Raw genomic sequence first — 12,897 nt, 5'->3', positions numbered from 1 at the left:
GTTAGTCTTCCCTCTGGACCAGAATTTCAAACCCGATACCCCTGTATGGTGGCCAGGGACACTGCTGTCCTGCAGATAACACATTAAACCAAGGTCTGCTTTGTCTTTACTAGTCTTCCATGTTCTCAGGGCTTATTTTATGATTGCATACATCTTTTTAAAACGTACTCCACTGTCACTGGAATTTGGCCAAATTGCTTTGCAGAAGTTTATGCATTCTTGAGATTTGTGTGCCTGTTGATAGCCACAATGCAATCATTCATTACACATTCAAAACCCTGCCGTGCAATGTAATTTGCTGTTACTGTGTCTAGGACCTACATCTGGGGCTGTGTTTGTTTGTTGTGACGGTTTGTGTTCCTGTCTGCAATACTTTTGTATTAAGTATTTCTGAATACTTTCTTGGGTCATGTGAGTCACAGTCAGATTTAATAGTTCATAAGCAGAGCAAAAACTGGTGTTGAGATGGTCACAGAAGAGCCATCGCAGAACAATGAGGCAGCAGGAGCTTAACTGCCCAGGAGCCGGGTGCGACTGTGAGCCAGCAGACAGATGGGCGTGGTCACGTCGACAGGAATTGTCCAATTAAGTGGGAGACGAAACCGTTATACAGTAGCTCTTAGAGCAGTAAGAGGGGGGCTCTGTGCCCTGTTGGCAAGTGGAAACTCTAAGCACTTGCCTACAGAAACCACCAGTCAGCATTCTAGTTTACTGACAGGTTATTGACACAGAATTTCTACCGAATTCTGCAGAAGGAAAATCCATACCTCGGTCTGCTCCATTTAGCCAGAAAAATTGCAATTAATCAGTTGTAATTTCACTCAAAGAAAGTATATATACAGTATAAGTAAAATTCAAAAAGGTGATATCTGTAAAGATATTTAAAAAATATTTTGTCAGTCTGCAAGTTAGTATTTAAAGACTCATTTAGGCCAGGTGGCAACAGTATTTGGAAATGCTGCCACAACTGCTGACATGAACAAGCCTCCCTGGGTTCAGGTAGCCATCGCTGCATCTGTGGAGGTTTGTGGAAGATGACCTTGCCATCCACAGATAAAACATTACAGGTCTTACAGAAGAAGCAGTCACCATCAGCTGCAGATTTTGACTTGTGGATTCATTCACATGGTCTGCTGCAGTAACTTACATACTTTAAACCTTTTAGATTTGTTTTGGATACACTCAGGTTATCACTCATGTTTGCAGCCAGTAAAGATCTTTTAGTTCAGTTACCTGTATTACAGGCTATGGAGCACGATGTTTCGGGGGGCAGGGGGGTATTCCCTGCTTCTGCTTTTTCCATCGGAATGCAGCCCCCCCACCCCCCACCCACCCCAAAAAAAGTGAAAAGTGGTGAAGTTATATAGTTTTAACTTTCATTCAATTCATCACAGTCATTGTCTAAATAACATATATAAAATACATTGGTGGTATTTCAGTGTCGTAAAGGGCTAATTTCTTGGTCCCTGTCATTCTTCGGAGCTGTAAATTTACACCAAGCTGTGAGCTGACAGAGGAAACCGTGACTCGTGACATCCATTGGTTGTCATTGGTCATCCCAAAAGAGTTTATTTTTAAAAATAGAGATGTACGTGTGAGATGAAACTTAAAACCTAGCTTCAGGGTAAAAGGATGAAATCAGCTTGTGTGTTATTTACCTCACAGGCAGTTCTGTTTGGTCAACTGTGGTATTCTCTCATCACGTCAAGAGCATGACTATTGAGGCTGTTAAGAATGTCTCTCTGCAGAGAGTACACAGCAAGAATTTGTTTCTGGTACTTTCGCTTTTTGGGGAACTCTGTTTGAGGCTCTGCATCATTTCTCAAGTATTCTTTGAAAAGTTCCCCGAGAGAGGTTTGGTCCTCTGAAGTAACAGTTCACTCCTGATTAGCAAATAAACTTTGACTGGGGAAGGGGTTAGTTGAACTGCAAAATGAAAAGCTTACCCCATTACAACATTCACACAAAATAGGAACAAGAGGGCAATTCATTGTCAGAGAAGGGTTTGGCAACAGCATTCATCATTTAATTCCCATGGCTAAAACAGAGGGTTATTGTAACAATCACATCTAGCTCTAGCAACATCAACAGTTATTAAAGGGCTTAAGGGTTTTGTTCTAATGAAGGAAGATAAATTCATATTTTATTGATGTCAGATAGCTTGATCTCTTCTTGTGGAGTGAATCTATTATCAGATTTGGTCCTGTTCTCACAGCAAATAAATACAGTCGTGTGATTTGTTCTGGTTCTGGAAAAGTGCTAGCACTAAGCTGTAAAGGTCTTTGAGCATGCCAGCAGGAAACAAAGTCAGGGAACTGGATGTAATACAAGACGGGCAGGACCAAGCAATGCAGACACCAGACGAGCATCAAAGCCTCGGAATATCCCAGTTCGCTCGCAGGGGAAGAAGAGTGTGGGTAGGCCTCTGGAGAGTTGGGGAACTGAACAGGAGGGGAAACAGGGAATGAGAGACTTGCCAAATCACCTCATGTTTCCAGTTTTATGATGTAGTTCTACGCTTTCAGATTACTTCTGGCCCATAGTTTGTCATAATATTATACAATACAGTACATCTTTAAATACTGTAGAGAAGTGTTTGTACTATCTTGCTGACATTAAAAATATTTTATCCTAGCTATAGCTTTCAGTTCTAGAAGAGCATATTTAAAGAAGACTTCCATTGCATTTCTGCACACTACGCAGTAGTAGCAGTTGTGGCACGTTTAATTGATCAATATAATAGAAAGATTGCCCAGTTTAATTTAATTTTTTTAAGGCAGAGTAGTACAGAAGCCAGCTGGAAGGAGCAAATGAAATTTCACCACCAAGTTCTTTCAAATTTAAGAGCTTCACATTGCTTGAAATAACAAGTGGGAGATTCTTTTTTATGCAAGGTGCTACATTGTCTTTCTGTTCTTTTATAGAAAAGATGGGAAATGTCTAATTGAGGAAATGACATTTATTGTTTTTTGTTTCTTTTGCTAAGTGAACAATGTCTAATGCCCATGTTTGCATTGTAATTTCTCCCAAGTCCCAAGTGAGTGGGGAAAAACTGTGAATGCTTGATTTTGGGGAGTCTGACTCCAAAGATTTGTTTACGTTGAAGCCAGTAAGCAGCTATCTGCTTGGATAGGAAGGCCCTTAAGAAGTTTAGCCAGGAGCTCAACTAGAAGCTAAGCTTTTGTTTAGCTTGTTATTTTGGTTTTGGTGTTTTTGATTGTGTCACTCCCACTTATAAATAAAAAGCACAGTTTAAACCTTACGGCCTGTTTTTGGGATGTTTGTTCTCCAGTACATGGCTTAACGATCGCCCTGTTGTGACCATATCTAAATCAAAAACATCTAGGGACAATGTGTAAAGCCTGGGATTGTGCTGTAGTCTTGTTTTAAGCTTACTTTTATTTGCATTGAGATGGTAAGATCTTGGATTAAAAGGATTTATGCCCGTGACTTGCCTCACTGATTTGATTAAAAATGGAATTAAGTCTTAGGAACTGTTAGCTGTGTACAGGCAGAATTTAGAACGATGTGCTTATGTTTATAAACCTGATTTAATTTAGAATTTTGCCCTTATTTTAAAGATCTAGAGATTAGTAAAACACCTGCAGCATTTTATTCCAAATATAAATGTTGTTCAAGTAAGATACACATAAGAGGATAATAGTGTTACGATTTAGTTATTACATTTTGATGTTATTTTTCCAATGAATGTTTATGATGTGATCTTAGGTGCAATATTAAAAATATCAGTTATGAAGCATGCTATTATAACAGGCAACAATTTGGAATGAAACTTTGTGACATAATGTAACATGCACTATGCAAAAGTTAGCCATGTTTAGGGCTCTGTATTTCAATCTTTGTGCAGAACAAAACAGTGCTTTTGATTGACTGAAATCTAAAGATTTGGGTGTCAAATAATAACAGACCTAATCTCATCAGGTGAAGAATTGCGAAACAAGCTTCACTAATAATTAATGTCTTGCACTGCAATTTAACAATAGTGCAGTTTTTAATTTTGGTTGCGTGCATCACACACAACGCGATGTGTCTTGACTGCAGGGTGTATTTGGAAATGGTCAGGAGTGGGGGAAGTAAGTGCGTGTCTCTCCATATGGCAAAACGCATTTTAGTTTTGAGTGCAGTATTTTTGCAGTCCTATAGTTCATCTGCGAGAACAAGTATGAATTAGGAAAACCTAGACTGAGGCATGAGGTGCATATTAAGTTCATTTTGTTGTTTTTTTTGAAGAACATGTTATAAAGTCTTTGCTTTGCTGTATTATGGGTAGATGTTGGATGTGGACTAGAAGACTGAAAAGAATTTACTTGCAGAGTAACACTTTTCTTTCCTTTTTTTTTTAAAGATAAGAGATACCTGCAACAGACCGTAAATGAATCCACAGTATTTATCTGTTCGGTTCACTCAGTGCTGTGTCTTTAATTTGGCTCTGTAGCTTTGCTGAGCTGGTTCTTTTTTATTATATAAGGTTATATAAAGTTTTTTTTTCTTGAGTTCTTACATTTGTCCAGCTGACAATATTTTGTAATTTAGGATGTTACATAAGCTCTAACCTCGAAACACTGGCAAAGGCATATCTCTTTGGAATGTGTTATCTTTGGGTCGATAGTCGTGATTATAGAACATTGAATCCTGTAGGATTCGGCATAACATTGTAAAGTGGAGGTCTGTGGGTTTAATATGCTCTGGGATATTTGTGTGTTCCACAATGTGTCTTAAAGGTCACAGCCTTGACCGTCATGTTGCGAAATCTTTCAGAATATGTCATAATGATGTGTTAGACTCATTTTAAATGACAGAGATGCTATCCATCTCATCTGTCCATGTTTCTGTCAGGCATTGTTTCAAGTTGCCATGTTTGTTAAAGGATTTTAAGATATATAGTTCTTTTTTACGTCGTCTATAATCAGCTTAACCCGTGAGAATCTCTTAAGCAGTGTTTTAAAATTTCTCATGCTGTTGCTTATTTTTCTTATTGTAGTGTTAAAGGGCTGTAATCGACAGCTTGGTTTTTAACAATTATAATCTTTAAGGATTGTTAACTTAATGAAATATTAGAATTTGTTTATCCTAATAATTAAAACTTCTTTTTAAAATTAATTTATAATATGCGTTTTTTGCAACAGCCTTGTCTTTAGGAAACATAATTTTCGTTCTGTTTGTTGACAAGAAATGAAGGCAAAGTTATTTGTTGGCTGCAGTCTCTGTAGTACATTTTACTTGAACAAGACATTTTGTAGCTTTTGAAATATAACACAATATACTGTATTTCACAAATAGACTTATTATATTAGCAAAAGGAATGCTTATGTTAAGCAAATGCTGTGCACATAAGCAGTGATGGCCAGTCTTGAGCTTCAGCAGTAGAGGAACGCTGAATGGATTCCTTTAAATCTGAATTGTAAAAAATTAGGAAATGACCTTTAACATTCAGAAATACAAATTTTCATCATGTTGCCCTTTGTGTAAAAAAAAAGCTTCATTTTCACTTAAGTGACATTGTAGTAATAATGTAAGCTCTTAAACTAATTTATTTATGTTTTACTAGAGGTCTATACTTCCTCTGATCATTTAAGTATTAAAGTTGCATTCGTCTTTGGATTAACTTTGATACTCTTCCCGTAGCTAAGCTTTTTCTTTTTGGGGGAAAAAAAATAAACTAATTTGAGACATGGGTTAGCTTCCAGATATGTTGGCTCAAGTGATCAAAAGTCTTCAGTTCTAGACAGTAGTATGAAATAGCTGTAGTTGTCCTTTAAAATTAAGCTAATTGTTTACTGAGTACACAGTTGGCAGTGTTGCACTGTCTCGTTCATGAGAACATTTCTGTTAAAGTTAAATCCATTCAGAGAACTATAAGATTCTGCGAATTTCTACCCTGCCTAGAAGAGATTTGTCAGCAGAATGTCTAGACAGTTTTATGATTCAAGTTTGACACCTGCTAAATTAGCCAAATTGCTCATGTGTTGAAAAAGGCAATGTACTGTTCTTTTAAAATGCTTATTAAGGTACTTTAATATTAATTTAGGTGTTTCAGATAACTAGGATTAGAACTATGCTTAATGAATTTTATTGATAAAATATGAACATGAAGACGCCCAAAATGCCTAAGCATTTACTTTATTGCAAAATCAGTTAACTTTCAGGCTCTCTAAATGCTGCAGAGTTTTCCCTATCCTTCATTTGTGACATGGATGATAATGATGGTAAATTGACCATGATCGCTTCACTCATCTCAAAACGATGCAGCCCCTCCTTCAGAACCTTTTTGTCTTCTGATCATATCTTGCAGTCAAATACTTTTACAGAATACACTGTAATTGTATGAGCTTTGTCCTTATTGCTTCTCGTTTTCCTCTAGTCTCTAGTTCCTTATTTGCGATAAACTGAAATGGAGAGGAGATCACTCGATCAGTCTGCCTCCTGCTTTGGGCTTTTCTCCACTCTCTCTGTGCTCGCTTATAGAGCCACTTTGAAGTCAGACGTGGGGGGCTTTCTCCACCATGCAGGTGCTTTGATAGATGAGGCTGTCAGAGGTAAGGCTTTAACTTCCTAGCTCTCTCTTCCACTTCACTGGCTGCTGACACTGATGTATTCTGCCAGAATGGGTCTGTAGTTTGCCACTGAATGGGCCAAATGCATAAAGTGATATCTGAGAATTAAAGTATCCTACACCATTGGGTGTTATTAATTCATTGGGACTGCATTTTCATTTTCTCTGTATCCTTGACTGGGTTCCCATATAACGATTTAGAATGCTATTCTATGGGAGTAAACTATTTGACAGTTGAGTTCCATCTGAACAAAACATGCATTTCATTATAAGCTGCTGATCAGCATACCTTTGATACCACAGAGGGATACAGAGATGTGTTGTATTTCAAATGGAAAGAAATCTTTAAAATGTTTGTCATTGATCGTATTTGTTGAGTAAACTTGCCTTTATTTTGGTTGAGTTCTTTCAGTTTACATTAACTTCTAGAGTGGTGGCTTTTTGTTAAAGAGTGATGAAAAGACATGACAGTCACAGAGTCAGCTGATAAGCTAGGTAGATGAACTATTGAATCGTGTGCAGAATGAACAGACGGATCTTATTTTCCCCTTCTGGCATCGTTCTTTAACCGTACTTTTCAAAGATCATTTTAATCAAGTTATAAACTGATATTTAGTAAATACCGTACATGTATTGTTGGAAGTCTAATTTTATCTAATCGTTATCTTATATTTTCAAACTAAAAATGTACTTCTATTTTATTTTGTTTGCTGCCCTGTTCCTATATTTTTCGAAAACAAGACTTTCATTGTAAATTTGAAGGGGGAACAAAACAGTTCATTACAGTCTCTATAACGTTTAGTATCACTTGGCACAAACTGACTAATGAACCAAGTACAATATGTAAAGTGAAAATTGCCCCCAGGAATTTGTGTTCTCATGTTATGTTATTCTCGTGCATTTTGAAAGGCAAAAAATAACATATGACATTTCGGACACAAACAAATCTTGAGACTTCACTTTATAAAAAGCCAAGATCATTCCTTTACATTGATGGAAATGACATTCCCTTGATTACCAAAAATCAAAGGTTTAGTATATGCACACAGTTATTTGGAAATACTTTTAATGACAATAAAATAAGATTGTGGTTATATTTAGCATTTGCAGTTCACAGACACTTGGAATTCTTTCCTTGGTGTTCAGTTATGTGTGGTAATCTGCAGACAGCAGAAGAAAGAACTAATTCATGCATGTGTTTACTAATTGATGTCTAAAGGAGAGCATTGTTTTATCTAGTTGAACAGCATTTGTTTGGGATATGTAGACATTGCTTGCTTCATGTTTACACATCACAAGCAGGCTTAAATAACAAAAACAACAACAAGAAGAATAATAGCTTGGATTTCTCCAGCACTTGTCATTCATAACCATTCCAAGGTACGTCACATTCCTTGTAGCCTTTTGTTTTAATTCCAGGTCCCAGTGGTAAATCTGTTATCAACAATCAAAGAATATGGTATTGATCTTGTCATCACATGTAATCTCCCCGAGAATAAACCCACACACACTTGCTGTTATTACCTCATTACTACTGCATGTGTAGGGGGCGTGAGTGCTGCAGTATGTGCGTTCACCGCTTGGGCCTCCCCCGATCGGAAGAAATAGCTGCAGGGGGAGGTATACAAACATTCAGTCAAGCAGCAATGTGATTTTAATCATTTGACTACTGATATGCAAAATATTTGTGGTTCAGTTTTCTGTTCTAGTTGATCATTTGAATCACCAATATTTTGCACATGAACCTTGGTGTCACCCCCCCCTCCTCTGTCCAGCTTTGAGGATGGACACCGAATTGTGGTTGATTGTATTGACAGATGGGGTTGAAGTTGCAGTCAAACCATGGAACTGTTCTGAAGTTGATTAGCTGAGAGTGGTGTCTTGAAGTTGTTAGCTGTGAGTTTTTTAGGTTTTTACCAATACTAGGCTGTTTTAGGTCGAAGCACTTCTCCCATTTTGCACTGTTATCAGCATTAAAATGTGTTGACATATTGTGTAGTATTGCTTTTATAGACAAGAAATCACACTGATGGAAAATATAATGTTGTCTAATCTGTTTTGATATTCTAAGTGTTCTAAATGCTTGAGTGTTTTTTTCAACATATCATGCAGTTCTCTGCTAAAGCCTTTTGTTAATAATAACATTGATTGTAGGCATCGTTATTGACTTAGCAATTCCAGTCAAAGTATTGTCAGGATTTCACTTTTCAAAACTGTTTCAAGGGATTATTGTTTTAAATAGTTTGCTAATCCTAAAAAGCATTAAAAAATAACTAGTGTTACAATTGCTAGGAGGCTTCTTAAGATGGGTATCTTTTGCAAAGCAAAAAGATACAGAATTGTGAGTGAGTGCAGGTGTACAGATCCTGGACAGGTGTACAGTTTCTACAGAATGGGAATAACTGATCCTTCATTGTAAGTATTCATTTCATGAACTACATGAAGTGTCTCATCAGCATTCATTTTTAGTATTTAAAAAGGGCAAAGGTCATATTAAATTGCGTGCCTGTCTGTCAGCAGTTTGGACTTTTTGAAGTAGATGAATAATCTTCAACCAGTTGGTATTTACTCTTCCTGAAAGTGATCTTATCAGCTGCAGGGGGGTGTATTAAGTCCTGTGGATGTTTTTTTTATTTATTTTTTATGAAGCAATACTCAGGAAGAGCAGAAAGTGCAGAGACTGATTTCTTTTTGGGGAAATCGGTGCCATGGAGGTCTTTGCTGTAACAGTGACACATATAAAGCACAAATATGCCTTCTCTGCCATTGTCCACTTTTCTCAAGCTTGATGCTGTACTTATTAATAATATTTCCCAGAAACACTATACTGTATTCTACAAACAGAAAGGTTGTCATGTTCAAATATTTTACAAGGTTTTTCCATTCTTTGGGCTTATACCGTTTCTTACTCATGTATTTGCAAAGTGAAAAATGCCATTCAGCTGTTTTCTCCATGTTTCTTCTGGCGGGTGCTCGTTGTGGATCTGGAGATGTCTGTGTTTATTTTCAGATTTGCTGGAGAAGACGCGCAGGAAGGACGAAGAGATGCGAATTCTGCACGTGAGTGTCTCCTGGACCAGTAATGTTTTACCTTGGTGTGCTCCGGTCCTTCATCCCTGTAAATTACTTCAAATATTTGGTGAAATATTAACTTTGGTGTTTAAGAGCAACCAAAGCAGCTGACCCCAGGACAGTCTGGGACTAAGGCTGTGAAAAAGAATTAACTTTGGTGTTCACAGAGATTGTGAAAACTACTGTGGAAAACTAACTTGGTTAGGTTTACTTGATTGAACTCCTTAGTATTTCATTTCAGTACCAAATAGTTGTATTTGAACAATTTGCTCTCACTGTCTTTACTTCTACTACGACTAAAGTATTTTTAAGATGTGGCCGGTTGAATTAGTGTTTATTTTTTAAACAGAATATTGGAAATCATTTAATTATCTAGTGATTTTGTTAGTGTTTATTCTGAATTCAACACTATTTATTCAAGACCTTTCATACTAAAGCATTTAGTTGCAGCAGTACAATGGTGTTTTTTTTGCTGTATCAGACAGTTCTTTTAGAACATCTGTGGTGATGTTGTTGCACCTGCCAGCTCTCTTGTATAATTAATTACTCCCTAAAGACAGTGACTTGGATTTTAATCAAGAAAAATTAGACTGTTCAAGGCAGTCTGTAAAAACCAGTAATTGTAATTATGTGTCCAGGGTAGAATTTCTCACAGGTGCACCTATGAGTGGCAGATAAGTAGGAGAAGTTTAGACAGCTCTTATATATCATTACAAGTGGAACATCATTCACTCTCAGGGAATAGTAAATTTCAAAGGCTTAAAATGAGTATCTTTTCCTTTCTGCATTATTCTCCAAGTGTATCTGACTTGAGTGGTAATGAGTACCTAACTCCTTTTTATACTGGTGAAGCGAGCCAGAGCTAACTTTGCATTTTGAGCAATGACGTAGGGAACCAATAAACAAACTGCACAGTGTTAGGGTATGTAGTTTATTATGTAGAGTTTAAACCAAGGGAAAGTTATGTTTAAATTATATTATGCACTAGTTAGATGTTGCTTAGAATATGGTGTATACGATTTTGGTCACCAAGTTACAACCAAAATATTATTGCTCTGGAATCAGTCCAGAGAAGAGGGACCAGAAGAGAGATCATTCCTGGAATTGAAGGAATGTCCTACTGTGATGGACTGCAAGAACTTTTAGCTTTGAACAAAGAAGATTTGGAGGGGACCTGATTTGGGTATTCAAAATCCTCAAAAACATTGACTTATTCAACTAACAGTAATAGACATTTCCAGAATCAACAGTGAAATACTAGTCTGAAAAAGCACATTGAAACTGGGTGTGCATTTAGTTCTGAGAGCAGGGGGCACCTCTTAACACAAAGGGCTGTGGGTTACTTGACCAAGCTACCCAGACATTGACCCTGAGTCCAAATTTTTAGACTGACCTTTATATATATATTGTAGGGCACAACTTATTTTTTGTAAATGTAAACCTCTTGTTGTTGTTTCATGATAGACATTATTTTTTCTGTTCTCTTGTAGGACAGAATATTGGATCTGGAAATGGTAAGAATTAAATTTTGTTTTTAATGAATATTAAAACATAGCAGAACCGAAGGGTTAAAACTACACTAGATAACAGCATTTGCAGGTCTTGAGAAAAAATGATTTGGCAAATTTGCAAGTAATTCATTGGCTGGTTATCATGTGGTCTGTCTTATATCCACCAGCACTTTGTGTGCTGGTAGTGTTAGGTCACACATCCCTGTGGAATACTCTGGTCATATCACAGTTTAAACAGTCAAAATGTATACTCTGGCTTTTGGTTACAAAATAAGAGACAGACCAGTGATCCCTCAATGATTCTCCATGTGAGAGGATGCTGTAATTGATGGTTTAAGTGATGGTTTTTCGGAAACCAAAAACCATTGTGGATGTCCAGGTGCCATAAACATATATAGTAGTTAAACAGTTGTCTTAAAGTTTCTGAGCATAATGTTGCTTTTCTCTGTTTAGGTTCAGGTGGGTAGCTGCGTCAGCATACGTAGGCTGCAAAGGAACAAGTAATAGGTTTATTCCATGCTGAAAAAAAGAAGAAAGAGAACACAACGTTTCGGCCGTGGAGCCTTCTTCAGGTGTGAGGAAACTACACTACAGACGACAAAATGATGTGCATCACAGACACACAAATGTATTTCCTTATATCACACCTGAAGAAGGCTCCACGGCCGAAACGTTGTGTTCTCTTTCTTCTTTTTTTCAGCATGGAATAAACCTATTACTTGTTTCTCTGTTTAGGCTGACCTCTTTTTCCTTGCTCTATGCCTTCAAAACAAGATAATGAAAATATGTGCACTATTTTATTGATATTCTTAACACCTATTAGATTTTCCATTCCATCATATTGATTATATTGTTTTAAATTAATTTGTAGATGGGGTATTGGTGCTCTGCTTGCACAGCACTAAAAGATGATTATACTTCACCTTTAAGTAATTATGATATTGTCCAAAGCTGGACCATGTTCAAGCACTTTGTTCCTAGACATAAGTTACTCAAAGAGAGGCACATACTCTAAGGAACACATGTGCATCCTTGTTCATTAAAATGTTTATTTTTCACAAGCAGTTCATAAGTTCCCTATGAGGCAGTTTGATAGGTGATCCAAACATTACCACAATTAGTTCAAGTAGGGAGCTGCGTCAGCATGCGTAGGCTGCACAAAGGAGCAAGTAAATGTATATTCCATGCTTAAAAGAGAAGAAAGGAAATGCAACGTTTCAGTTATGGAGCCTTCTTGGGGTGTGTTAACGTAGAAGAAGACACACCTGAAGAAAGCTCAACAGCCGAAACATTGTTTCCTTTCTTCTCTTTTTAGCATGGAATAAACCTTTACTTGTTCCATTACCACAATTATGTAGGTCGGTAGATGGACATACATGTCATTAATTGAATTTGTCATAATTCTAAATGATTAGCTCATCATTTAGAGGGGTGGTGGGGTGGCTCAGTGGCTCAGGATCGGCGCCTGTGGCTGGAAGGTTGCCAGTTTGAATCCCGTGGCCGGCAGAGGAATCCTTCTCCGCTGGCGCTCTTCGGCGCTCTGACCCCAACCTTCTCTCCCTGTCTGTGTGTCTCATGGAGAGCAAGCTGGGGTCTGCTTAATACAAGAAATTGTATATGGCCAATAAAGTGATCTTTATTTGATGGTTATTTGAATCCATGGATCCAACGATATAAGGAAATACATTTGTGTGTCTGTGATGCACATCATTTTGTCGTCTGTAGTGTAGTTTGCTGTTG

The 12,897-nt window shown here is 37.3% G+C and overlaps 1 protein-coding gene across 3 annotated transcripts in view; it reads left to right on the top strand.

Annotated features, from left to right (window-relative positions):
* Positions 1–12,897, top strand: part of LOC102687634 (centrosomal protein of 128 kDa) — a 53,473-nt gene that overhangs the window by 34,816 nt on the left and 5,760 nt on the right. For all 3 annotated transcript variants that reach the window (XM_015350549.2, XM_006632268.3, XM_069193003.1), the window contains exons 20-21: positions 9,585–9,634; positions 11,137–11,160. In XM_015350549.2, coding sequence (XP_015206035.2) covers positions 9,585–9,634; positions 11,137–11,160 — 74 coding nt within the window. The remainder of the gene's footprint in view (positions 1–9,584; positions 9,635–11,136; positions 11,161–12,897) is intronic.

Source organism: Lepisosteus oculatus, chromosome 8, assembly GCF_040954835.1.
Source record: "Lepisosteus oculatus isolate fLepOcu1 chromosome 8, fLepOcu1.hap2, whole genome shotgun sequence".
Lineage (NCBI taxonomy): Eukaryota > Metazoa > Chordata > Actinopteri > Semionotiformes > Lepisosteidae > Lepisosteus > Lepisosteus oculatus.
The sequence above is the reverse complement of the archived record's forward strand: the minus strand, read 5'-3'. Positions and strand labels throughout refer to the sequence as shown.